The sequence below is a fragment of the Clinocottus analis genome, unplaced genomic scaffold (genome assembly GCF_023055335.1).
Source record: "Clinocottus analis isolate CAN_PGR_092001 unplaced genomic scaffold, fCliAna1.0.p SCAF_6, whole genome shotgun sequence".
NCBI classification, from domain to species: domain Eukaryota; kingdom Metazoa; phylum Chordata; class Actinopteri; order Perciformes; family Cottidae; genus Clinocottus; species Clinocottus analis.
This window is the reverse complement of record NW_027176218.1, coordinates 5292821-5315509: the sequence shown is the minus strand read 5'-3', so window position 1 is coordinate 5315509 and position 22689 is coordinate 5292821. Positions and strand designations below refer to the sequence as shown.

The 22689-nt window shown below is 45.4% G+C and overlaps 1 protein-coding gene across 1 annotated transcript; it reads left to right on the top strand.

The window, feature by feature from the left end:
• Positions 1 to 2846: 2846 nt before the first annotated feature.
• Positions 2847 to 20918, top strand: nuak1b (NUAK family, SNF1-like kinase, 1b). The gene is made up of 7 exons (XM_068602904.1): positions 2847 to 3678; positions 8953 to 9073; positions 12611 to 12762; positions 13961 to 14026; positions 14143 to 14262; positions 15920 to 16052; positions 16442 to 20918. The coding sequence occupies exons 1-7, from the start codon at positions 3379 to 3381 to the stop codon at positions 17533 to 17535; spliced, it is 1986 nt and encodes a 661-aa protein (XP_068459005.1). The 5' UTR covers positions 2847 to 3378; the 3' UTR covers positions 17536 to 20918.
• The last annotated feature ends 1771 nt before the right edge of the window (positions 20919 to 22689 follow it).

Sequence of the window (22689 nt, the reverse complement as noted above, 5' to 3'; positions counted from 1 at the left end):
AACTCAAGAAATGCAGAAATTTTCAATCTACTACTCATAATATTACTTAATTAGAACGGGCGCCTCACAGGGCCGCCCACTGCTCCTTAATCAAGGATGGGTCAAATGCAGAGAAGAATTTCCCCAAGGGGATTAATAAAAGTGTATAATGGTAGCCTGCCTTAAAATATGAAATGTCCAGAATGTTTATAAGCTCAAAAAGTACCACAGACTCTGAACTGAAGATCTTTCTCTGGTTAACGATCCATCAAACACGTTTAGTTTGTTCAGGTAACGAACAAATGATGTGTTTATAGTGGGCTGCGGTGTATATTGCAGCCCACATGAAAAAAAATGGGATTAATTAGATAATCCCTTCTAAGATCCGTCTCCTTTCTCTCTCAGTATGGAAACCAGATGCAAATAGGAATTCATTTGGCAAGATGGCTGTGTATAAAAACACAGGGGAAGTGTAGGAACATGGCAGTGGCACACAGAGCCATTATATGATGGTCTGCTATTCGTTATTTTGGAAAGAACAGTCCGGTATAACGTTACATACCTAAAGCGTATATATTTCATATATTTTTATAATTTTGTTTCACAGTGCTTTGAGTTTTCCTCCGCTCGAGTTGACAAAACTGGAGGCAAACTTTCTTTGAACTGTACGGCAGCTGGTGTTTGGGACAAGAAGCAGATTTCTTTTTTTTTCTCTTCTTCTTCTGGAGATCAGTATGCAGCTTTATGCCCATAACAATCCAGTAATTGCCAAAGTAGAGCTCACACCTTCTCCAAGGTTGCACAACACTTCTGAACTGAAGGAAAACGGAGAGACGGACAATAATGAGGAATATGTCAAAGTTTATTGTCCGTGTGTTGAATATCATTATGTAAAAGTTATGTTTGATACTCGTTAGTGTCACACTATTGATTTGTAATTACTGTTTTCTGTTATGACATTTATCATGTTACTCCCTGCATGCCTTGAAATCAAGAGACTTGAAACTTTGAGTCTTTTTCCATTTCATCAAAAATTGTCTCTAAGTGTGCGCTCACACTCTGACCTTGACCAGTGATAAAAGTGAGAAATTAGAGTGTATTAATTTTGTCATTTCTGCCATAGACTGTATATAAGAAGACGTCACCCTTTGGTTTTCAGACTTCCGTTTTAAAGCCTAAAAACTGGGCTTTTTAAAAAATATATATTTATACAAAAGGGCGAGGGCGCTCGGTAAAAGGATTAAAGTTGTAAAACCAAAGACACACACTCAGACAACACTCAGACTGGACAAAGCCCTGATAGCAACCTGTCAACCACAAAGTAGCCATGCCCAAAAGCCTACCTGCATGCCCTGCTCCGTCATCTATTGCACTCTAAATTGGACCATAATATACTGATTGTCTACATGATGTATTGAAGAAGACTTGAAACTGGCGATGGTCACCATAAACTAATGTTTTCAATGTTCAACGAGGTAACAAATCAAGGGAGGAGTAGAGTCATTTTCTCATAGACTTCTATACAATTGGATTTCTATTTGTGACCAATGGCCTCAACCCCCACTGGCCATTAGAAAGAATGCAAGTTTAAGACACTTTTAACAGAAGTATAAAAGCATTTCAAAAGTCTAACTTATCTGTCGGTTCAGGTACAGACTTATAATTGGCCAACAAACAATGCACTTGCTGGTTTATAAAACACTGACTGGTCTGGGCCTGAATACATTTGTGATCTGCTGCTACCTCATGAACCGTCCCGACCTCTCAGGTTCGTCTTTCCGTTCCGAGAGTCAGAGCTAAACACGGAGAAGCAGCGTTGGGCTTTTCTGTTCCACATATCTGAAACACGGTTCCTGAAAGCTGCAGGTCTGCTGACACCTTCAGTTCCTTTAAATCCAGATTAAAGACTTTTTGTTTGTTTGCTGCTGCTTTTAATGGAACCAGATTCAAGGACATCGATCAATTATTCTATTTTTTTGCTTCTTGACTGTTTTTAATGTTTTTTTAATTCATGTTCTTACTCGTTTTGAAACCTTGTTTTCTTCTGCATTGTGTTTTCAATGCGTTCAATGCTTTTATGTGAATCACTTTGAATCGCCTCGTTGTTGAAATGTGCTATACAAATACACTTGCTCATAATTGGATATGAAGAGAGAGCGGGTGGAATTTTGACCAATTGATCTGTATTGATTAGATGTTATTGGCAAAGATGGATGACAGTGGCTATAATACAGTGCTGAGAGGGATGGGGGGGGGGGGGTCGATATGATTCCCAGCTACGCCCCTGAATTCAGCAGCAGAGACTCATATCAGAGATGTGAGAGGGGAAGGGAGCACAAAGAGGGAAGGCAAGAGAAAAGACAGGGAAGGAGGAGGAGGAGGAGGAGGAGAAGGAGGAGGTCTGCGTAAACCCCGCCTCCGGTCTCGGATCCTCTCGCAAGTCTTATTCACAGCCTCTCACGTTGAGGATAGAGAGAGAAAGGGGAGAAACAAGAAGAAAGGCACACGAAGTAGCAGCAGCAGCAGCAGCAGAAGAAGAAGAAGAAGACGCAGGGGGGGATCAGCAGAACGACCATGGCAATATCCGAAACGCCTCAGCTTGAGATAGTGTCCGATCCCAGCGCGCCTCTACCGCCGTCGACCACTGCACGGAGCGTGCAGTCGCACAACAGACTGAGTCCAGATGAATGAGGAGCCGGACCGGGGGCCGTGGGCAAAATGAGGGTCATCTTCATCCAAAACGCCGGTTTCGTCGCAGCGTTCTCGCCTTTCAGATGTGAGTCGGTGGTGTTGGCAGCGTTTAGGACGACAGATGAGCTGAACGAGCCCGAGTTAGACACAGCGAGACCATGCCAGTCGACCGAGGAGTGAGATCGGACCCACTGGTTTAGTCGTTTGATTTTGATTTTATTGGGATAGAGCTTGCGCATACATTTTATAGCCAATATATCATATTTGAATCCAGCTTCCGGCATGCTGCCTGCTGCCGAAGTCTGAAAACCTATTTTATTACATCTTGGCACTATAATTATTTTTTATCCTGTGATACAGGACTATGTATCAGGTAATTATGTACCGATCATGTCCTCTATAGACTTGTGTGATTAATCAATTAGTAGACTGATTAGGATAAGAAGATAATAACATGAATAAGTAGGAGGAGGAACAAAACAATCTGTTCACTTTGATCAAAGGCAATTGATCAACCGAGACAATCTGGAAATGTCAGTTTCCACATGTAATAATAGGCTATGACTAGTAGGCTACGTGTAATTCCTTGTAATTTATTTATTTATTATTACTATTATTAGACCTTTAAGTATTATATTATCAATTTACTAGGTAGGTAGTTTGAAATATTTAACAGTGGGAAGGTAGTTTAAACACTTCCCTAGTGAGATGGAAACCGCTTATTTATCGCCCCACCGGGGGGCAACCCTTCCCCAGGCCCGGAGGGGCCAAACCTCAGCGGGCAAACCGGCGGGAGGTGACCTCTCCCCTCCACCTCCAGCTCCATCCCTGCCCGCCTGCAGCTCAGCCGAAGAGACCCCGGCGGGCAGCGATGGACGGAGAAACTCTGGCGTGAAGAAACACCACCACAAGCACAATTTGAAACACCGATACGAGCTGCTGGAGACGCTGGGAAGAGGCACCTACGGCAAAGTCAAGAAGGCCATCGAGCGACGCTCCGGCAGAGAGGTGAGTCACTTAAAGAGAGGCTTCCAGCAGCTGTAAACATCTGTCATGGTGCTTTTTTTTGTGTGTGTGTGTGTTTGCTTAGGGGCTTGTAGCCACGACAGAAAAAAAAATCCTAAAATAAGTGCTTTGTTGGCGTGTGCATGTCCTGCCCCCCTGGGAATTCCCCTTCTGTGCTCAAAAGGGCCCATGGGTCCGGGGACTTGTGGCTGCACACGCCATGTCCTATGCGGGGCCTCACGACCGGATGCTTAAGTGCAAATCCAGCTACTGACTGACCGATGTGACTCCAGGGGTCCCAGTAAACATCATGGAAGACCGCTAACAGTCCCCGAGAGATACTACGAGGGCTCACTCACATTTCCTGTTTGTTTAGTGTTTCAGACGCATCCTTTCGGTTTTGTTTTGATTTTGCTGTGATCCGACACTTTCTGTTTCTTTACATTTATGAACACTATTTCTTTACTTTATGTACAATATATATATATATATATATGGCTGTTTGTGCCCACCATCTGCTGTAATTTATTTGCAGGAAGGCCCATGTTTCCAAATATTATTTTATTTCCCCCTGTGGCAAAATTTGACCCCTGTGCTCGGTCTGGCAGGACGTGAGGTGCTTTTCCATGAGCTGAACATGCCAGGGGGGACACTCATAGGTCAACAATGTCCCCCAATGGTTTCATAGCTCCTGCATGCTTGATAGGGGAGCCGTAAACCCTTCGGTAGGGCTACTCTCAGTTGGCCTGTCCCACTTGGCTCCTTGTCCTTTCCTCTGTATGTTTACCCATTTTATTATTATTACCATGGCAGCAGCTCGAATGGGAAGAATGTCACTTTCACTTGCGCTGTAAAATCGCTCAAGGCGTACACTGACTATTTGACTGGAAGGGTCAAAATACATTGTTTTGACATTCTAAACTTGAGTTATTGTTTCCCCGAGATAAGTCAAATTGGCTTCTGTAATGTTTTGTTTGAACGATTAACAGTTCTTGACAGCCACTCGCTCTAGATAGTTCATGTGTGTTCATTTGTAGTGTTGCTATAAAGCCCCGCTGGTATCAATGTTGACATCAAATTAAATGTAGTCCCCCCCTAACCAAAACCCTACTTTCATGAAGGTTACACTGTTTAGATTCAGAGAAGACATTAAATCAATTTCGTGGTTATTTTTGGAGCCTGATGTTCGTGGGGCTATTGGTCTCTATTGCATGACGTTAAACGCTGGTCACTTCGACCCTCACTGATAGGAATGGGGTGGGCAAAATAACGAAAACACCTGCCAGTATACAAATAACTCTTTGTAGGTCAAAACACATTGGCCCAATGCCTTCCGTTCTCCTGTAATCTGCTGCAAATTCCTGAGCATGGCATTTAGACTTTAAATAGCATCTCAGTAAAGTATAGGACTTCCTTGCACCACCGCGTTTCACGTGGGAGTTTGTATGTCTTAGGGAAGTCCTCGGAGAATCAACGCCTCTGCACGTGGAGCACCAGCAGAAAACAGACAGAGCCCGACTGCCGGGCCACCTCACGGGCCACGTGTGTCTGGCGCTGCGTTGCTCGAGTTTACTTGACCTCTGACTCAAGGTCGGTCCCTTGCGTCCGTATGGCAGATGCAGCCGCGTGGTGAGAGACTGTTACGCAATCACCTCGACTGCTCCCTTCCTTCCTCAAACCAAATGAGAGGAGCAGAGAGAAGCCATGCGGCGAGACAGACGGCGAAAGTTTTGTGTGCGACTGGCTGTTTGTGTCCACATGTGTGGAATGAGCTGAAGGCACTTAGGGAAGATTGATTGGATGTGGGCACATTCAGTATGTCAGCGAAAGTGGAACTGAGTGACTGTCTGCTTTAATCTGCAAAGCCATATGTCGTAGTGCTTGGCAGCTCAGTGGAAACCCAACATTATATGGAGGAGTGCAACGGATCATTGAGATCACAGTGGGGATATGTGACGTGTGCACAGGCCTCGAGAACAGCGGTTCTCTGTGTGGGTTTCGGGGGTCCCGAACTCTTGACAGTGGGTCTATGACATGTTTTCAAATTCATTCTCTTAGTATCTGATCCCGGCTGACATTGAGTGAAGGCAGGGCACACCCTGGACAGGTTTGCCAGACTGTTACTAGGCTGTATACACATAAGACATCATATTTCAACAAAAAAGAATACAGAGTTGTACTCTACAGTGTAAAAGTTCCGACATGACGTTCTAATCTAACCGATCTAAAACTCGTAGAGTCTGCAAATCTGTGTAGTACAAGTCTAATAATGTCTGTTGTGTTGTTTTTTCTACACATAAGAAAAAAAAATAGACCAATTGGCGTAGACGAGGGGGTCCCCGGTATTTTCTCTATCTTGTAAAGTCTGAAAAAAACAACCAACCTCTGCCCTCCAAGATGTGTCTGTGTCATGTTTGTGTACCCGTGAGAGACAGACACTGTGTGTCTTCATGTCGTATTTGCCATCTAGGTGACTATAGTGAAAAGGTTGTGGTGACAGCCAGGCTTAAAATGGGCAGTGACACATGAAAGGCCATCCCCAGCAGGAAATGAGATTGATGGAGAAGGTTAATATCCTGTACGGGGGGATCCATCACAGACAGGAGGGTGTGGGCCGCTTGTACAGAGACACAGGGAAGCCCACCACCATAACCAGCTTCAGATAAGGGGTTTAGAGAGTTATATTAATACAAGCTTAAAGTACCAGATTACATCATTCCCCAACAATGGATTCACTGGAGAGGTACGCGAGAGGTGGGGGGGAAACACTGACATTCCTTTGCTATATGTGGTGCCGTTGATGAGGTATTATGATTCCTGGCTGTGTTTGGGAATATAGTTCTCTAGAAAAGTGACGGGCCTCTTCCTCCCACTCACTCTCTCTGCCTCCCCCCTGACTCCGACACACACAGACACACACACACACACTCTCGCAACACAGCAGATGATCGTGATCTTTAGACTGGAGAACGCGGAGAAGGGTGAGCTTGTGATGAATACTTCATCTATTTTAATGGCCTGAGAAAGCACAGGAAGATGTCAGGCTCTACTGAAGCGAAACATGGACTTTCACTTCAAACAGCTCTGTTGTAGGCAAGGAGGAGAGGGGAGGGGTTAGACGGGGCCCGGCCCCATCCATACCTGCGAGGGGCCGGCGTGGGCAGCGGCGCAGCGCCTGTTTACTGTGACTGACAGTAATAGGGATCCACTTAAGGACAAGCGTAGCTGTGTCGGCCAGCCCGGCCAGCTGGCAAGTGGCTGATCTGAAGTCCTGTTTAACGATCCACATCGGGGTCAGGGCAGGGGAACATGAGGAGATACACCAGAGATGCGTGGCTTTGTCTCAAGCCCAATGCGGGAGAGCTGGCTCATTCAACGGGTTAACGTGCAGTGAGGAATCAAGATCATGGCTGTTAAAGATTGATTACTAGCCTTTTTTTTTTTTTTTTTTTTGGAGGAGGAGGAGGAGGGGAAAAAAAAGTTTTTGGTTTCGGGCAGCAGTTTTACAGAGGAAGTTTTCTTGCCTTTGCAAGTAACTTTTGGGGGTAATTTCTCAGTTGTGGCCTAAGTTAATGAATTCCTGAATGAATTCCTACATTAAATCCAGGAAGGTGACTCACATTCTGCCTCACTGTTAAACAACACCAAAGTCAACAATGTTACTTACGTTTTGGGAATTAGTGGTAAAACGTTGATGAATCTGATGAGGTGAAGAAAAAACACAAAGCGTTAAGACACAAACAACTTTTCCCCAATTATGTACACAGCATGTGGACCCCTGGACCCCGTCTTGTTTATTATGGTATCATTTCTTTAAATTCTATGTAATCAAGGCCTGCGCTGGAAGGGAACCATTCCGGTTTGGGGTTATTTTTATTGATGTACACGGTAATTAGCTTGGCACTCGCTACTGCCTGTGGTTTCTGCTGAATGGAATAAAGCTGGGCTCCTCAGAATACCACCGCCTCGCGAGGAGAGGACAAAAGTTTAAACTAACAGAATTCAGAGCTAACAGACTCTATAGAGGCCCGATCAAAGCAAACTCAGGACTCAACCCCGAATGTTTAGGCTGCAATTATAGTGACATGTGCTAGACTGTGCACTCTCAATTGGTTTCTTTGGAGAGAAAAAAAGGCCCCTAACCTCTCATTTAAGGAGTGCATAGGCATCGAGGTTCGAATGCATCCCGTTGTAGCTGACTCGTCCCCCCCAACCTCCTCCGAACCCCGGTGGCATTGCCGTGACGGTGAACAACCGTCAAATCAAGTGTAGTTGTTGACTGTTGCACCTCGTGCAGCAGGCCCATTGGCAAGGCAAGTAGAGTAGTGAATCACTTCCTCAACCGCGATCCCGTTCTCCTGATTCCTCAATAAAACTCCCAGCGGGCCAGCTTTTAGGGCTATTTCAAAAGTAGGCCATTAGCTGTTGTTAATTAGAGTGAATAGAAATAAGAGACCGGCTCACGATGTCGTGTCCTCTCAAGGACTTTTGGACGGGGGAGGAAACCAGGCTGTGTAGGTTAAATACTGACATCTGATGATGAATGGAGGAGCACTCTTGATCTCCATCCCTCCCAGCCTTCCTCCAGGGACCATGAACATTTCACAACTCACCTCATTTTCCTGATACTCGTCCTCCTCAGCTGTTTGTTGCTGTGGAAACCCCATGTTTTCACCTCGCCAATCTGACTTCTCATCTCTCTTTTTTTTTAGAGACGGGTCGGGGGGTCCAGACATTGACTACTACCTAGTTAAATGTAGGCTCAGGCCCTGGAAGAGGACAAAGCAAGCCTCCATTATGGCATCGCATGTCTGGTTGTTTTTTAACCTTCATTTTGCTTCGTACAGAAAAGAGTAAATTACACAGTGTGCGACTACGATGACACGTCGTACCTTGTTTGACTCATCTGGCTGTCATAGCAGCGAGGTCTGGTGAGGAGGTCAGAGGGGTGTATTAGGGAAAGCTATGTAGCAGTACAGTACATACTGAGCTGGCTCACATGTTTTTACTGAGACAGGCAGACGTCACGTGTGCAGTGTGTGCTCTGCGTGAGCCATGTACATTTTAAAGTGCACTGATAAGATAATGAGTGCGACAAAAATGTGCTCTGGTCTCATTTTCCCGCTCCAAACGAAATCAGTGCACTTATGTAATCAGTTTAAGTGGAGAAAAAGGAAAATGTGTGGCACCCAGGCGCTCTGTCACTGTGAAATCTAAATGTTGTGTTTTGCTCCAAGTCAGCTGACCAAAGCGCTCCCTCTGTCCCCCTGTTTCCAGGTGGCTATCAAGTCAATTCGGAAGGACAAGATCAAGGACGAGCAGGACATGGTTCACATCCGTCGAGAGATTGAGATCATGTCATCCCTCCGCCACCCACACATCATCTCTATATATGAAGGTGAGGGTTTGCCGCGTATCTGCAAAGACGCGCGACAAATCATCCACGCCCGTTTTGCCTTGAACGCACATAAAACAAAATTGCACCCCTCTCCCCCCCTCCCTCAACTCATTCAGCACTTGTGGCCGAGCAGCAGGATTGTCATGTTATGACATGCAGATGTCATAATAAGACCTGGACTACAGCTCTGGGATGTTATTCATCTCGTCTGCTGCGTCTGGCTGCCTGGGCCTGTAAAAGTCTGGATGGTTTTCCTGGTGCATGCCTAGATCTCTCTTGAGTGAGTGTGTGTGTGTGTGTGTCGAAAGTTTGTGTGTGTAAGAACGGTGGTATTCTAAGGGATTGCCTCTCCCACATCTAAGAGGTCTCATCTCTTGTCTCCTCTGGTCTTGATCTCAGGGCCAGACATCTGCTGATACTTAGAGACAACTGCAGCTGGGAAACAGACTGTACTTGTGTATGTGTGTTTGCATATACGTCTTTGTATATTCGTGTCTATGTATGAGCCTGTGTGTGTGTGTGTGTGTGTGTGTGTGTGTGTGTGTGTGTATGGTTGTGTGTATATCAAGGGAGATACTGAATTGACCTGAGTCACCCAGGCATGCACCCTGTCTGACAGCGCTATGCAGAGGGAGGAAAGGCCTTAAGCCTTCCCTGGAGCAACATCAGCATATATCTGCCACAGGAAGCGACTCTCTAAATATCAAAGCCTTCACGTCGGGCTCAAACGGCTCCTTCTTTAAACACGAGCCCCTTCGAATGACCTTAACTTCACTGGAAGAAAACATAGATTGGGTTTAATGGCGAGCGTAAAGGTTAAACAATTCCCATTGAAGTCTTTCAACATAATGCATGCAATTAATCATCTCTCATAATGTGCTCTGAGTCTACGTGCAGGCCATTAAAGTCACAAGGCGCTGCGGCGTGAGTCGGTTTCATGTGATTTGTGTCTATTTTTATGCCTGTGTCAACCAAGCAACGGTTTCTATGCCCTATTCAGGATAGCTGCCCTGGCACAATGGCAGCCGGTTGTGTGCCACTGCCCAAACCGGCCTACCCACTGTCCTTTGTTTAGTGTCAAAGTCCCCAGGTCGTTATCGGCTAAGTGAATATGCCACAAACATCACTATTTGTCATGGGAACGTGCCAGCAGTCAGCTGGAGGGCCGTAGTGCAACCGAGTTGTATGTGTTTCCTCGGAGAATGATTGAAGGAACACCCACTTTTATAAACTCCAAGGAGGCTTACTCTTACACCAGCAAACTCCACCAGACTCGATGCTCTCGCTCTTTGGTGTTTCTCTTCCAACCCACCGTTTACTGTTGTGGCCTGGCCTCCACCCAACCTGGCTTTAGAGATATATAGGAGGCCGCGCGACTTGTGTATCCGGCAACACCCTCTTCAAGAGCCCCTGCTAACTGCCTTGTGTGAAGCAAAGCTGAACCAGATGTGTTTGTGAAGATAGATTTTTTTTTAAACCACTCCCTCACATTCTGCATCCATCAGCATGCTGCGCTGGGCATTTAAACGCAGCTTTCGCTCTTCGCTCCTCAGGCGAGGTACACCAGCGCTCACCGTTTAAGACAAATAGTCAACCACAAAGAATGCTGTAAATGCAAGAAATACATCTAATGCATCAAACTAACCAACTGAAATGTTAGTAACATGTTCATGTATGTAGTAACTGTCAAATATAGCCTGACAAAGGGGACACAAGTTAAACACAGTATACACAATCTACAGTCATAGCCTAGAAGGTCATTTAAACTCTGAAGAGCGCTAGTCATGGTAGCTAAGTTCCGTAAAAAATTGACTTATTGAATAAATGACCTGTTGAGTTAATGTTACCACCTAAATCAAAAAGTTTAAAGTTTCCAATGCTTGCTTATTTATTGCCGGCATCAATAGTACTCCACCGCTCCTCTGTCACACTTTGTAATAGTAATCTTCTTGCACCTTTTCTGTCGTCAGTGAAGGCAATCGGACAACGCTAATAAGTCAGATCTGAAGGGTCGACCTGTGAACAAAGCCTTTTGAGTGACAGCGAGGCTGTCGCGGTGGCCGGCGTGCCCAACGGGCCGTAACAGACTCGAGTTATGTAAGCCATGTAATTACTTCACCACCAGGGGTCAAAGGTAAATGAGTATCGTCCCTCGAAGCGCGACGCCGCCACGGATCACCGCCAGTGTCAGTCCAGGTCAGCGCTCTGTCCGCCAGGCAGAGCGCTGGTTCTGCTCTGCCCTCCCAGGTGCTTTGGCTTACATCCCCCGTCTGCAACTCAGACAGTCACAATCAGAGAGCATTACCATCACTCAGCAACTGTGTGTTTTTGTAGAGGATTATGTCTTTAAAAGGACCCTGGGATTGTCGGGGGTGTAGGGGGGAGGAAAGGAGTGTGATAAACTATGAAGGTGCTCACTCAAGGGTGCAGAAAGCAGAGCCCCTCACCCCCGGTGACCCCGCTGTGTGGGAAAATCAACCCGTACAATACGGAGCAACAGGACTGACTGTGTTGTTGTCATCTCCTCAGCATTCCCTCGGCCTTTTCTCTCCGTCCTTCTCCCCCGGCGTCGCCATTTTCATTCCCTCCATGCCATGGCACTGGAAGAGAAGGATGCCGCCAAGTTGAAATTATACACTGGAAGGCTAAATACTGACACAGAATGATATGTTTCTGTGACTGCAGTGGGCTGGCAAGGCATTAGAGTCATACAACTGTAATACCATTAGAGTACATATCTCCGGTCACCAGATGTGCAGCGAGTCGCCATTTTAATTCAAATGCTGCTCTCAGTTAACGCACAAGACATTTCAATTGTGTTGTACTTTGACTTAACTCGTAAACAGAAGATATAAGATTAGCTCCGTGACTTCAGTTTAGCATTCCTTTTATAACTTACACACAGAAATACACGAGGCAGTTGAATTATCTTAGAATAAACAGGGTATGCTCTTCCCCGTAATGAGTCACGCATTATTTTTGTTCTTGTATGAGGCCAGGTCCGCTGTAAAAAAGGGAAAGTCGTGTTGCCACAATAAAGCGATGCACAATAATTAAAATTGTGGCGGTGTGTTGTTAAAAGTGTTGACATGATGCAAAGGTGGAGTGTGATGTGTCAAGGGCATCCCTCGACACTGTAATGCACACCCTCTGTCTAAAAAGTGAATCTTTCCCCTCCGTGACTTGCTTTCTGCGTTCTCTCTTGTTTTTCGCTGCTCTCCACTCGCTCCGGTCTCTGAGGAGTGGGCTTGATTGAGTTAGCAGCCCCTCCTTGCTGTGTTGTGAAGGATCCAGACACGCTAGGTGGGGTTAGGGTGATGTAACCCCGGGAGAAATGTTCAGATGTGCTCCTCTGGAATTTGTATTCCTCCTCCAAAACTAAAAAAGGGGGGGGGGGACTTTTACATTACTATCTCATGTTGTGTTTCTATTACGATAGACCGAACTTGGAATGACTTTATAAGTGGTCCTCCCACCTCACTGTTGCTGTTAAAAAGTAGATATTGACAGACTCCAATTGTTTTTGTCATTTCCCAGTGTTTGAGAACAAGGACAAGATCGTGATTGTGATGGAGTATGCCAGCAAGGGCGAGCTGTACGACTACATCAGCGAGCGGCGACGCCTGAGCGAGCGGGAGACGCGACACTTCTTCAGACAGATAGTCTCCGCCGTGCACCACTGCCACAAGGTGAGGGAACCCGTACCATGCTGTACATGGGGAAGGAGAAGAAAAACCAGCGCATTCTGTCTCTTGGTCACCGTCTGCAGCGCTCTCACACACACACACACGTCCAGACTTTGTTTACGAGGCCACCGCGTGCTTATTGTAACATTAACCATGCACCTCCACAGCATGCCGTATAGCCAGTTAATCTGCAGGCCCTACACAGTATGCTTTTCTTGGCGCTGGTGTTTGGGAGTCATCTGTTTCTGAGTGAAGAAGGAACACAGGCAACTCTAATTCAGGCTTACACTCCGATTGCAGCGCGCCAAACAGACCCGGCATTAATTCTGTCCTCATCTGTTGACGCACTGATGGCTGTCCCAAGATACCTCTAAACCTTCCCCCCTCCGAGATTTAGCTCCAGCAACACCTCACTAACTGCCATCGAAACCCCAAGGTCGACAGGGCTTGTTTGGATGGGCTCCTCTCTTCTTTTTTTTTATCCCCACCCCAGCTGGAGATAGGGATGATGTCATGATCCTCAGATAGGAGAGTCCTAGACAGCCATGAATAATGAGTCATCACCACCAAGCACAGCCTCCCACCGGGGTGGTGTGGGTGTGAGTCACTGACACAACAAGTAAACAACCGTTTCCTCCTCGCATGCACCAATCAGGAGCATGAGAACATGAGCTCCCTGCCAGGCAGTAACCAATAGGAGATGCCATGCAGAGCGCAGCCCTGGGGGATGGGGGGGTCGAGTGACGGGTGAAGTCACTCCTCCGTATCCGAGCTGGGTTCTGTCTGTCTTGTCTACATACCACATGTTAATTCCAGAGTTGTTGGTTTTATTTATTTGTTTAAACCCAGGCATTAACATTAATAGTATATAGTTGATTTTTAATCCCTTGATGGTATGAGAACATCATTCATACAGGGTGGTAATTACAGGCTCGTGTTTACGTGACACATGTGAGTCAATTTTGAAAAGAGAATGGCAGCAGATGTCAGCATGGAGACCCCAGAGGGGACAAGACCAATTAAAGAGTGCTAGGCCAACAAGCTGCCTTGATTTCCCCCGAGAGCTACGAGCTAGCTCCGTATGAGTAAATCATCTCTGAATACAATGGAGTGCTTATCACTCTGATCCATGTCTAGTGAATAATGTATCGACTGATGCATAAATCATTGCCGTGTGTGTGTTTTTTTGTTTTTTTTTCAGAATGGAGTGGTGCACAGGGATCTGAAACTGGAAAATGTGCTACTGGATGAAAACTGTAATATTAAGGTACGTTTGCCCCTCTCTCTGCGACTGAGATACCCCACCTCAAATGATCTTTGTGTGTGTGGGATGAACGATCAACACGGCTATGGCGAAATTCAGACGTCCCCCTGTTTCCACAGATTGCTGATTTTGGGCTGTCCAACCTCTACCATAAGGACAAGCTGCTGCAAACCTTCTGCGGCAGCCCGCTCTACGCTTCACCAGAGATCGTCAATGGGAGACCTTACCGCGGCCCAGAGGTGAGGCCCAGTGAACAATGACAACGTCTCAAACCGTGGCTGTTTGTGTGCGATTTAACATTTTCAGCACAGGATTTCCTTTTATGTATCCATCATCATCATTGTCCTCCCTGGTTGTTAACTCAGGTCTAAACCTCCCAGATTGCTCAACTTATATAGCTTTGATAAGTATTATCTCACTTGTGATTATCATCACCACATAGGCCAAACACAAAGAGGTGGATGGACTTTATTTTCTGCTTCTTTGATGAGATTACTGTTAGTCTCCAGTCAAAGGGAGGCCTCTCTTGCATCTCCGCAGTGGGTCAGCTCAGATACTGTCTGCATCCCTTCCCTGTCCTCCCCTTCCCACAAGGTCTGGGTCCTTTGAAGTGAGGAACTGGAGGATAGTTTTTCCTCACTTTCTCTTCATCTTAATGGGCTCGGAATGAGCTTCCACAGCCTCAAAGAAGACACACATGGTCAAAGTCAAATAGTTTTGGTGAAAGTGAGAGTGAAATCGTCTCCCCCAAGCCACTTATCTGGCAATCCCAGACTCATTCTGAAGGGCGTCGTCTCTAAAATTGCATTGGTTACATAAAACAAAGCAACGAAACAGGAAAAAAAAAAAAAAACTTTCATTTTTAGATATTCAAGTCCAACCATTCAATTTAGCGTAATTCACTATAATTTACTCCAGAGTGCTAAAAACTACAGCAGTCGATTGCAATCAAAATTACAGAACCCCCGCTTGGGGTGAGGCCACAAATTACAGCAAACACAGGCAACGAAATTAGAACGCAACAATAGTTCGTGCCCCGTCTCGCCCTCGGGAATGGACCAAGGACAACAGGAGGGAGAGACATTCTTGATGTGGGTCCAGATCCTTTGAGGAAGTACACTAGCTCTTTAAACCAGCGCTATCTGATTTCCTCTTCCTAGACTACGTCTCGTAGCTTCAGCGGCCGCCATCAGACGCTCATTCCTTAGAACATCCCCCCCCCCCCTTAACCACAATCAACACACACATTCCCCTCTTTGTCACACTCTCGCATACACACACTGAGACAGGTCATCTGCTGACGAATGAATGGCAGCGCGTCTCCGGCGAGTCATCGGGGGCCAGGATATCGCGACTCTGCCATCTCTGCTGGACTCATTACCCTCTTCGACTCCCACCACTTCCCACGTGGACACACAGTCTTATGTAACCGCTTACTTAGAAAGCCACATTGCATTAGGTTGGTGGTCAGAAAAGTGCTTGCTTCTGCTCGGCAGAGCAGTGCAGAGAGGAAAGGATTTATCTACATAAAAAAACAAGCCATTTCCCACCAGCGTACTGGCATTTGTCATCATTTCTATGAAGGATGCGCCGGAGAAGCACTGCAGCGTCACGAGCTCCTTTTAACAGAGATGTTTTGTGCGATTTTAGTGACGTGATTGTGGTGCTCATTAATGTCAACGTGAACTCAAAAGTATAACTCATAGCTTTGCTCTGATGTTAAGCAAAACTAAGTCATTACTTTTGATTTAATCAAAACATGAAGACTGTGTTTTTATTGCAGAACATCAAAACAAGCACAGTTCAACTTCTTGTTTTATTGGTCTGTCGCAGGTGTGTGTACCACGTATGCTTCATAAGCTAGTTTATAAACCATATTTGTGTTGTTTTCCCCAGGTGGACAGCTGGGCTCTTGGGGTGCTGCTGTATACTCTGGTCTACGGGACAATGCCATTTGATGGTGGAGACCACAAGAACCTCATTCGCCAGATTAGCAACGGCGATTACAAAGAACCCACTCAGTCCTCAGGTACTGCAGGAACCTTTGGTTGGATTTCTTTTTTTCCCCTGCTCTGAAAACACACTGGATCCTTGTGCCCTTTTAGATAATTATATCATAAACTAGAAGACAAAATATTGTTCCGCTGTAGCGCAGACAGTCTGTGAGGTACACCATTTGTCTCTGTTATACAAATTCCAGAAAATACCCCAAAGTCCATGAACCGTTAAATGGAATATGGATCAGTTAATAAAGGATATAAAAGCACTTTAGTTATAAGAGCCTTACAATATCAAAATTGCAACTCATGTCTTTATCTTCTTCTTCTTCTTCTTCTTCTTCTTCTTCTTCTCCTTCTTCTTCTTCTTCTTCTTCTTCTTCTTCTTCTTCTTCTACTTCTTCTTCTTGTTTCCCGCCAGACGCCCGAGGACTGATCCGCTGGATGCTGATGGTGAACCCCGAGCGCCGGGCCACAGTGGAGGACATAGCCAACCACTGGTGGGTGAACTGGGGCTGGAAGAACAGTGTGTGTGACTGCGAGACCCAACACGATCACGGAGGCTCGCCCATGCTGGCCCGCTTCATCGACTGGCAGAACCGCACTGAGCCACGTGGTTCTGGGGCCAAGGGGGCGGCCATTCCCTCGCTGCTGCGCCAGAGGCCCAAAAAGTCCAAGAAGGAAAATGTCGAAGCAGGACAGGCCCACTGTGGAGAAGAGGACAAGCCGGGTCTGAAGAGACCCAAAGGCATCTTGAAGACCAGGGTTTCTGGGGAGCAGCGGTCTGCCAGTCTGGAGGAAGTGCTGTTGGGCCAGGCGGCGCTGCCTCAACAAGCCGAAGGTGGAGACGAGGCCTCGAGTCCAGATCAAGAGGAAGAGGAGCTGAGTCTGGGAGGAGGCTCTCCGGCGAAGATGGTGCCCTCTCTGCCCAGGAAAGGCATCTTAAAGAACAACCAACAGCGGGAATCAGGGTACTACTCCTCGCCAGAGCGCAGCGAGTCCTCCGAGCTTTTAGGGGGTGCCAGTATGTCCCTGCTAGCCACCTCCCCGCCCAAGAGAGTGATGGGGAGAAAGGGCATCTTGAAGCGCAACGGCAAGTACTCCACCTACAGCGGGCCTCCCTCGGCGGCGGCGGTGGCCGGTGCACTCGGCGAGCCCCATCCCTCCGCTGACTCGGGCCTGTCCCGCAGTCAGAGTCGGCCCTCCAGCATAGTCGGGGAGGACAGCTCGGCCCTGTCGCTGTCGCCCAGCTCCCTCGGCGGGGCGGAGTGGCATCCCTCCACCGCCCACCTCCGGCCAAACATCCGGGCCTGCGCCTCGGCGGAAAACCTGCTGCAGCTCGCCAACTTCAAGGGCTTCCAGGCCGCCCCGCCGCTCCAGGGATCCAAGTTCAGCCGCGGCCCCAAAACGAAGGGCTCCCCGGGGGACAATGGCAGCTTCTCCTTGCTGGGGGACCTGGAGGACATGACTCAGGTGTACCAGCAAGCCCTGGACATCAGCAGCAACCTCACCTAACAGATGGGTGGCAGAGAGAGATAGGAAGCAGAGGGAAATGACCTTGACAGTGTGTGTGTGTGTGTTTGTGTGTGTGTCTGTGTGTGTGTGTGTGTGTGTGCAGATGTTTATAGGTGACATTAAACGACCAGTGTGTTACTGGGATACACCTTTTGGGAAGTGGTGGTTTTCCAAATGGGGCTGACATTTTGATGGAAATGATATGTTTTCGCACATACATACACACACACACACACACACACACATACGAGGAAATTCTGTCAGGGTTAGAAAGGATCTGGCACGAGAGAATGCCACCCAGTCGGCTTTCTTGGCCCGCCCCATAGACTTTGCTGTGTTCAACATGTTTACATATTCAGCAAGAAGGCAAGTTAGAATCACAAACGCAGCAACCAGCAACTGGTTGGCTCTCCTTGTGCACGACCCAATTTGAGTTTGAGTTTACAAAAGCACCTTAAAACTCACACAGAGCACATGCTTTTGTGATCTTTACTTCCTTTGTAGAAAAAAAAAAAAAAAAGAAAGAAAAGAAACAAACCAGGGTCTTGTTCCAAAAATAACTGACATTGCTGATTATTTATTAATATTTTTGTAGCTTTTTAGGTTTAAGTGCAAAACTGGTGGGCGCTGGCTGTTACTGGAAGAGTCCAAAGCTCCTTGTCTCCAACTCTTTGTGTGGAACTGACATATATAATTATGTTACTCTGTGATGAGAAACATATATATACATACTCAGCATATATAACTGCGTCTGCGCTTGTAAAACACACAGGCAAATATACCTTCATAAAAGTGTATGTCCTATATATGTGTATGATACTAGGGAATATGTAGGAAGTGCCTTTTTTGATTCATAATTTTAAAAAAAAATTATGTATGTCATTTCCTTAAAGTGGAGGGAAAAGCCAGGCCAACCTGTCACCAGTTGTGCTTTTTTTTTTAAAATATTGTTTGTGAATGTGGAGAAACCCAGGGCCTTCAGCGCACAGCTGACTAGCTTTACTTGTTTTGGGGTTCAAAGGTCAATCTCAGTTGAGATCAAACAGTCTCCTCTCCTCCCCCCCCCCGGTCCCCCCGGCTCCTTCCACATGTAGAATCACACGCAGATATGCCGGGATCCTCAGGCTGCCTCAGAGAGACCTCCTCTGTGTTCTTTGTCAGTGTTTTAAGCCCATAGTTTGGTTTGTCAGCAGTTTAGCTGGTTTGGTTGAGCACAGATTTGCTGGCAGCACCAGAGGTCTGGAGGGACTCACCTCGTGGGGCGTTTAGTGAAGGGAGATGGGGCAGACACCATCTCACAGTCCTGGAATGTGCCTGGCTCTCTTAACCTTGGAGGTTTCATATTTTCGGGGTTACCTGAAAGAACAGGCATCTTTTTCTTTTCTTTTCTTTTCTTTTCTTACCAAAGACACATGGCGGTTTCTATTGTCGGGCTTGTTAATATCTTACCCGAAAGCTCTTGAAAACAGCTCAGTAAGATTGTTTGTTTAGGCTGCTGATGACTCAGCAAATTCTTCAGACAAAGGCTGGAGACGTGTTGGTGCTAGAGATCGCTATCAGCCTTTGGCCCGACTCAGCACAGGTGGGATCTGCGGTGCGTGCTCAGCCCTCCAGCTGTGTATACTGGTCCATTATGTCAACGAAGCACAATTAGCCAGCTATTGTTTTCATTTGAGAGTAAGAAAGAGGCAGCGAGTCGAGATTTATAGCTTAGAGGGAGAAGAAAAGCGTGTGAAAGAGTGATGCTTGGAATGGTGATGAGGTTAAAAAGGACTTTCCTGTAAAACACAGGAAAGGTCAAGGAGTTAGATTTGTTTTTTGAAGGAAACGTAATGTAGAATAGTGAAAGTAAAGAAAGTGAGTAGAAGGAGTAGATGGAAAGTTTTTTGTTATACCAAAAATGAAATGGTTTGGCGTGATTCAGAGGAATGGGTAGTTCGGGGACTAATGGGAGTCCTCTGGACTTTGACTTGGGAATCCCCATCGGTGAATGAAATCATCCCCACATTGGCTTTACGTCACGTTTGTTTTCATTTTCTTTTTGATTTTTGATCCGAGGTGCCGCAGGCTGTTGATACAGCTTGTCATGAGGGTCAGGCGGTGTGTGTGATTCGTGCGTCCAGCGTGACAATACAAAAGTGTGTAAGACTTTTCCACAGCAGCAGAAAGTGGGAGAACGGTGACTGACATCATCCAAAATATCAAATGATGTGGATGGAAAACCATGCAGTAAATGACCCCGAGGAAATGGATCACATGTGGAATGTTTGCAGTGGTCCTCTCGTGTGAAGGTCCTGGGTATTGATTCCAATGAAAGACCCGTTGCGTATTATATTGCATTTTATTGCCTTTTTTTATTGCATTTTATTGTCAACTGGATTTACAGTGAGAAAATTATACTATGTTAGTATTTTTGTTCCATTATGCTTCTGTTTTTGATTTTCCAAAATATAAGAAACTTTATATTGCTTTATGTTATGGCAGAAAATACTTCCTTGCTGGAAGTATTCAAATTTCTGGACAAATCTGATCAGAAGTTGGTGTCGTCTCAGTTTCCATCTGTTTTGCTACACGTGCGGGGGAGAGAAGTTCAGAAGTAGTTCATTCAAAAACCTCCAAAAAGCAGAAATAAATATGAATTGGCATAAGGTCAAAACGCAAGATTATGTACTCATCTATGTATCAATAGCTGACCCTAAGAATATTGCTTTTGCACCTCCACCAAAGTTGGAGAGGTCCGAAATGCGTCAGAAGAAAAAGGAAAGAAAGCAACGGAAAGAATCTGATGATGAAACTTTATCTCTGCCAAACTGGAAATACGTGGTGCATATCTGTTAGTTAGCAGTAAGTCTAATCATAGGAAAACTTGACTGGATATTGTTATGACAATAATAATAAATTAGTATTATTATGTTATTTAAGTATTATTTTTGTTAAGGCTCATTACTATTGATGGCTATTGCCAACGTTTTTTTGTTTTTTTTTGTCTTGGTGATCCTGGACTGCCGAGGTGGATTAAGTTGTGTGCCTTTGGTATCTTTCATGAACAACTTTTTCTTTATTTTTTTTTTGATAATGAAAATTATTATCAATGTGTTTTTATACTTGTATTTATTGGTGATCAAGCCATTTAAATTGTTTTGTCCCAATACTCCCTGTTCGTGCTTTCGGCCCGCTTTAGACGGCGTGTTGTGTTCAGGTCGCACTGCAGACAAACGCATACATCGAGTGGCATCATCTCATTGTGAAAGCAGTGGTTGGGGCGTGTATTTCTAAGAGTAAAAAAAAAGATTCTCAAATCCTGTAAAATGTCTTAATTCATCCACCCGGGTGTATTTCTACTCAACACAATGCCTCTGTAGTACTGTATCAACTCAAATAAATGGATCTTGAAAGTTACACGTGTTTTGTTTTTATGCTGTGTGTTGTCAAAAGTGTATTCAAGACATTCCCTTGAAGTGGAAAATAAACCCAATACATATGTATTGGATGAATTATTCTCGGGAGGGGATCGATACTGATTTATATGACATTTACGTTCCATACCCTTCATCCGGTTCAAAAAAAATAGGCCAAGATTGCTTCCTTCCTTCCTTGAATCTATTTCCAGAGTTCAAGTCTCCTGAGTTCAAGCTTGACTTTCAAGGGTCCGCTTTAAAAAAAAAAAGGTTATTTCTGGTTTGATCCAGTGGTTGAGCTGGATAAACAAAGCATTCCCAGCGGTCAGACTGGGACAGAACGACAAAAACTTCATCCAACACTCGTCTTCTTACAGTTAGTACAAGTGAGAAACAAACTATTACTGCACACTTGTCCTAATTTCTTTTCAAAGATGTGTGACCCAGAAGCCTACATGAAGGCAGGAAGCAGGTCAGCAGTGGGGATCCACATCTCCAAGGTGTTTCTATTTGCATCCTTAACTCTAACGTGATGGATTTAACAAGTTTAAAGGGCCAAAATGTCACAACTAAAAGAATACGGGTCTTGCAGTTTGAAATAATTTGTTAAAGCTTTTGCTTTAAAAGAAAGCAGAGCTACCCAAGAAAGTGAAATCAGCCAGTGTTTCCACACAGCCTCTGCCTGAAATTAACTTGATGGATTTTTAAGTGATACTCCACCCAAAATCTATTTTTAAGCATTTAAAAGTGATTCCCTGTAGGCTTGAAAGGTGGCTGTAAATCTTTTTACAGTTCAGTCCTCCTTTTCCTTGCACAGCACTTCTGGTCCTGTCGGTTACAATAAAGTTCAATGGAGACCCGTTTTTTTTGCAGTGGAAACAAGTATCAAAACAACACAGAAAGTTTAAACCAGCTTTTTTAAACAAACCGTTGCAAAATATTCCATTCCCCCTTTTGTCCATTTGTATGCTCATGATGCTCCAAATGCATCATACTGCTATTAAAATACTGTCAGAACTTTCATTCACACGCTCGCAGACAACCCTGTCCAGCTTATTAGTGGGCATACATATTAATTTACACACATTGGGGCGCCCACCTCCTGCTCCTCCATGGGTTGCTTTGTTATCGAGAAAATACTTTTTGAGCGAGATGCCAGTAAACTAAAACAGCAACAATAACAAGCAATGGGCCAGATTCAGGTTTACGAAGTCATGCAATGGGTGGCGCGTGTGTTACAAAGGCGCAAACTAATGTATGAGGCATGTAGAACAAGGACTGAGATGAAACCAGCCTTTTGTTGAAACTATAATGATTAAAACATACTGAGACTGTCGCAGCGTAGGGGTTTATGATGCAGGAGTGGAGACATTATTGAGGCCAGACATCCTCTCGCGTTGCCAAATGTGTTTACATTGCACAGCTCGCTCTGGCTTCAATCGATTCAGGTTCACGCTCCACATAAACATACTTTCAGGGATGATTATTACTCACTTTATCTGTAGCGTGCAAAAACTTTCTTGGGTTTCGTTTGTCTTCCCTTTTCCCTCTCTGTGCCCTTCACGGGCTCATATTAAGACAAGACAACCAATCAATAGGACACATGAAAAACATGTGACTGTGATACTGGGGAATTTTTTTATCCTTTATTTTTCCATCAAGAAAATTGGCCACCATTGAAAGTGATTACAACTACTTGAAGTCAACTGACAACAATACAAACTTATGAGAAACCACTTATACGCCTAAAGAAGAC